At 34.2% G+C, this 2816-nt stretch overlaps 1 protein-coding gene across 2 annotated transcripts in view; it reads right to left on the reverse strand.

The window, feature by feature from the left end:
- LOC106871710 (A disintegrin and metalloproteinase with thrombospondin motifs 7) overlaps positions 1-2816 on the reverse strand; it is a 345599-nt gene that overhangs the window by 319024 nt on the left and 23759 nt on the right. For both annotated transcript variants that reach the window (XM_052976057.1, XM_052976060.1), the window contains exon 2: positions 171-523. In XM_052976057.1, coding sequence (XP_052832017.1) covers positions 171-523 — 353 coding nt within the window. The remainder of the gene's footprint in view (positions 1-170; positions 524-2816) is intronic.

The raw sequence follows: 2816 nt of genomic DNA on the forward strand, positions 1-2816 counted from the left end.
ACACTTACCTTTTAGGAATCCAGGGAATGTGCAAAAGGCAACTCGACGTTAATTTAAAATTATACAGTACTGAACAAAAATGTGACAAATTTTTCAACATGGGAATTTTTTTTTATATACTTATTTTTCCAATCAAGAAGGTAAAATTTCGATTAAATTTTTAAACTTACCAATCCATTACAGACTTGAAGAGCGACATTAGAAGTCGTATGGTCTTTTATTTTCCCAGAGAAAAAACATTTCCGTTTCCAGTATGGAACAAATGTAGAATCCGAAACATTTTTGAAGCGAGATTTCAGTCGTTCGACCACCATGCCAGGTGACGTGAATTTGTCGTTTAATTTCATTTGCAAATGCAGCGTTTTGTTCTCGACGACCACATGATAGTGAACTGTTTCAGGTTCTGTACTCCTCTTCACCGTATGGTGTTCCGGATGTAGAATGTGTGTTTCAAATTGGCCTTCTGAGTTCACTCGGTATGGTAAAGTCACTTCATAATCCTTGATAAGCTTAAGGAACTCTCCTAGTTAAAAATTAAGAAAGAAAATAGAAATGTAGAAGTAGGTTGAAACTATAATTCACAATAATTACGACTAATAAGAAGCAGTTGAATGAAAAGATAAAACCCGTCGATACTAAACGAGATGCCGTATGTCACTTATTGTCATTCCATCTATATTTTAAAGACTAATTTAACCCATAAACTGCTGGGATTTTGCTGTATGTAACACGAACTGCTGGGATTTTGCTGTATGTAACACGAACTGCTGAGCCTATTTTGGGTAAAGTACTGCTCCGAGTGCATTAGTTCGGCGAACTTTTTCAAAGTTATTCCGCCAATCAACATCGATCTATCACTCGAAAAAAAATACTCAGTGTTTCTTAACACCTTCTGTGATTGGCTACACTGTTTCTGGGGTGAAAGGGTATCGTGTGCATACATTATACGTCATCAAAATTAGGTCAGATTATGCCATACTTACGTGGCCTGTCGCACTGTCTACTGAGGTGGCCTATCGCAGTTTATGGGTTAACTCATATGCCCCTTTTGTCGATAGAGTAAACGGAAGATACATGTACAGAACCCAAATGTGCAGCTTTGGGTGAATGAGCGATACAAATAATATTAACTAAGTTTCGTGAGCAATTACATTGCTTAACGCCCATAAGAAATACGTCAACATCGCATATACTATTCACCTGTGTACGACGTATAAAAAAAACCCACTACTAAACAGTCTTATGGCAAGTCCAGTTGAGTAGGCATTGTAGTGAGAACCATTTTACTTCATGTCTAGCAAAAATGCTTTTGGGAGAACATAAACATCGAAACATTTGATTTACTTTTTAAATGATGTAAACCCTTCTACGTAGTTGAAAGAAAAGTTACTATCTATCGGCGATGTTCAAGTGAATAATATTTACTTGGCAAGATTATTTTTGTTATGACTGAGTAGGAAGAACTTTTGGTTCAGATCGTTTGTGCCTCCCCAAATTAAATGCATGATGGGAATTATTGAGCTTGGTGCTGTTAATTGGAGCCAAAAGAATTCAAAGAGTTGAGAACTGATAAATTGGAGCGATGAATGAGAAATTTCTGCATAGTTGTGGTGCTTCTTTCAATAAAAGATTGCATGTCTTTGTTGAAGTGGATATCAGAGCTTAAAGTACAATTAATTGGAAAGGAGTAAATTAGTAAATGAAACAATTAAGGTACTGAAGCAAGTAAGTGTCTTCTATATCAGTGATAGAATATATAGCTGGAAAACACAAAGATAATCGATTTCCATCTCCAGATTTGTTTCCTTGTCTTAAAAAAAAAACTAATGTAATTCTTTGGAAATGTGTCGTGCGCTGATCTCCTAAACAAAACCTAAGCTATCACATTTCGCCTATAACCAGTTATTTTCGATCTAAAGTTCACTTACTATGGATTCCTTTCCACATGCTCACTTACAGTGATCATTTGCCAATCACTTTTACCATAAATACACTTTCGTTTCTAAAGTATGGTCAATCTTTGGTTAGCTATATTCTTCTGTTTATTCAATGAATTTGTTTCATTCACAGATTAGTGAAGAGCATATTTGTTAATAACACAACTTCTTATGAATAGAGACATAGACTTATACGATAGTTTTAAATGAAAATCTGCTGTCTTAATCTACTACTTATAAATGAGAATATATGTAAATACTAACACCCTCGGCCTTCATTTGTTGACAGAAAACTGCTATAAAACGCAACCAAATATCCCTCAATTTACATAGCTCTTGTCTTAAAAATAGGCACATTGGCTAAAACACCATGTTCTAAAATAGATTTAAAAAAAAGCAAGTCGATCATGATAGGTATGCCTTTCATCACAGCTTCGTTTAATCAATATTGACCTGGGCCTAAACATCACCGACCATAACATGACTACAGAAAAGAAACAAACGATTCAGTATCACCCGTTGCACCATATATATTAGATACTATTTTAGACTTACATAAGCATTAATTTTTGTTCTTCAACTGCTGACATTTCACTACTAACTTTACATAAAGGAATATTTCGATGAGCAACTGAGATATTTAATTGTAAAGTTAAGCTTTTGTTGCCAGACCGCTTTTTACTTAATTTCAAACTTCCTCTTCTAACTTGCGGATGTTTAGACTGGTAACTTCCTGTGCACCCACACTAGTTAACTGTTTTACATATGTGTATATCTCTGTAGTATATAAACACACATTTTGACATATATGTATGTACACACACATATATATATATATTGTTATTATGTATATATATATATATATATATATATATATAT

The sequence above is a fragment of the Octopus bimaculoides genome, chromosome 2 (assembly GCF_001194135.2).
Source record: "Octopus bimaculoides isolate UCB-OBI-ISO-001 chromosome 2, ASM119413v2, whole genome shotgun sequence".
Lineage (NCBI taxonomy): Eukaryota > Metazoa > Mollusca > Cephalopoda > Octopoda > Octopodidae > Octopus > Octopus bimaculoides.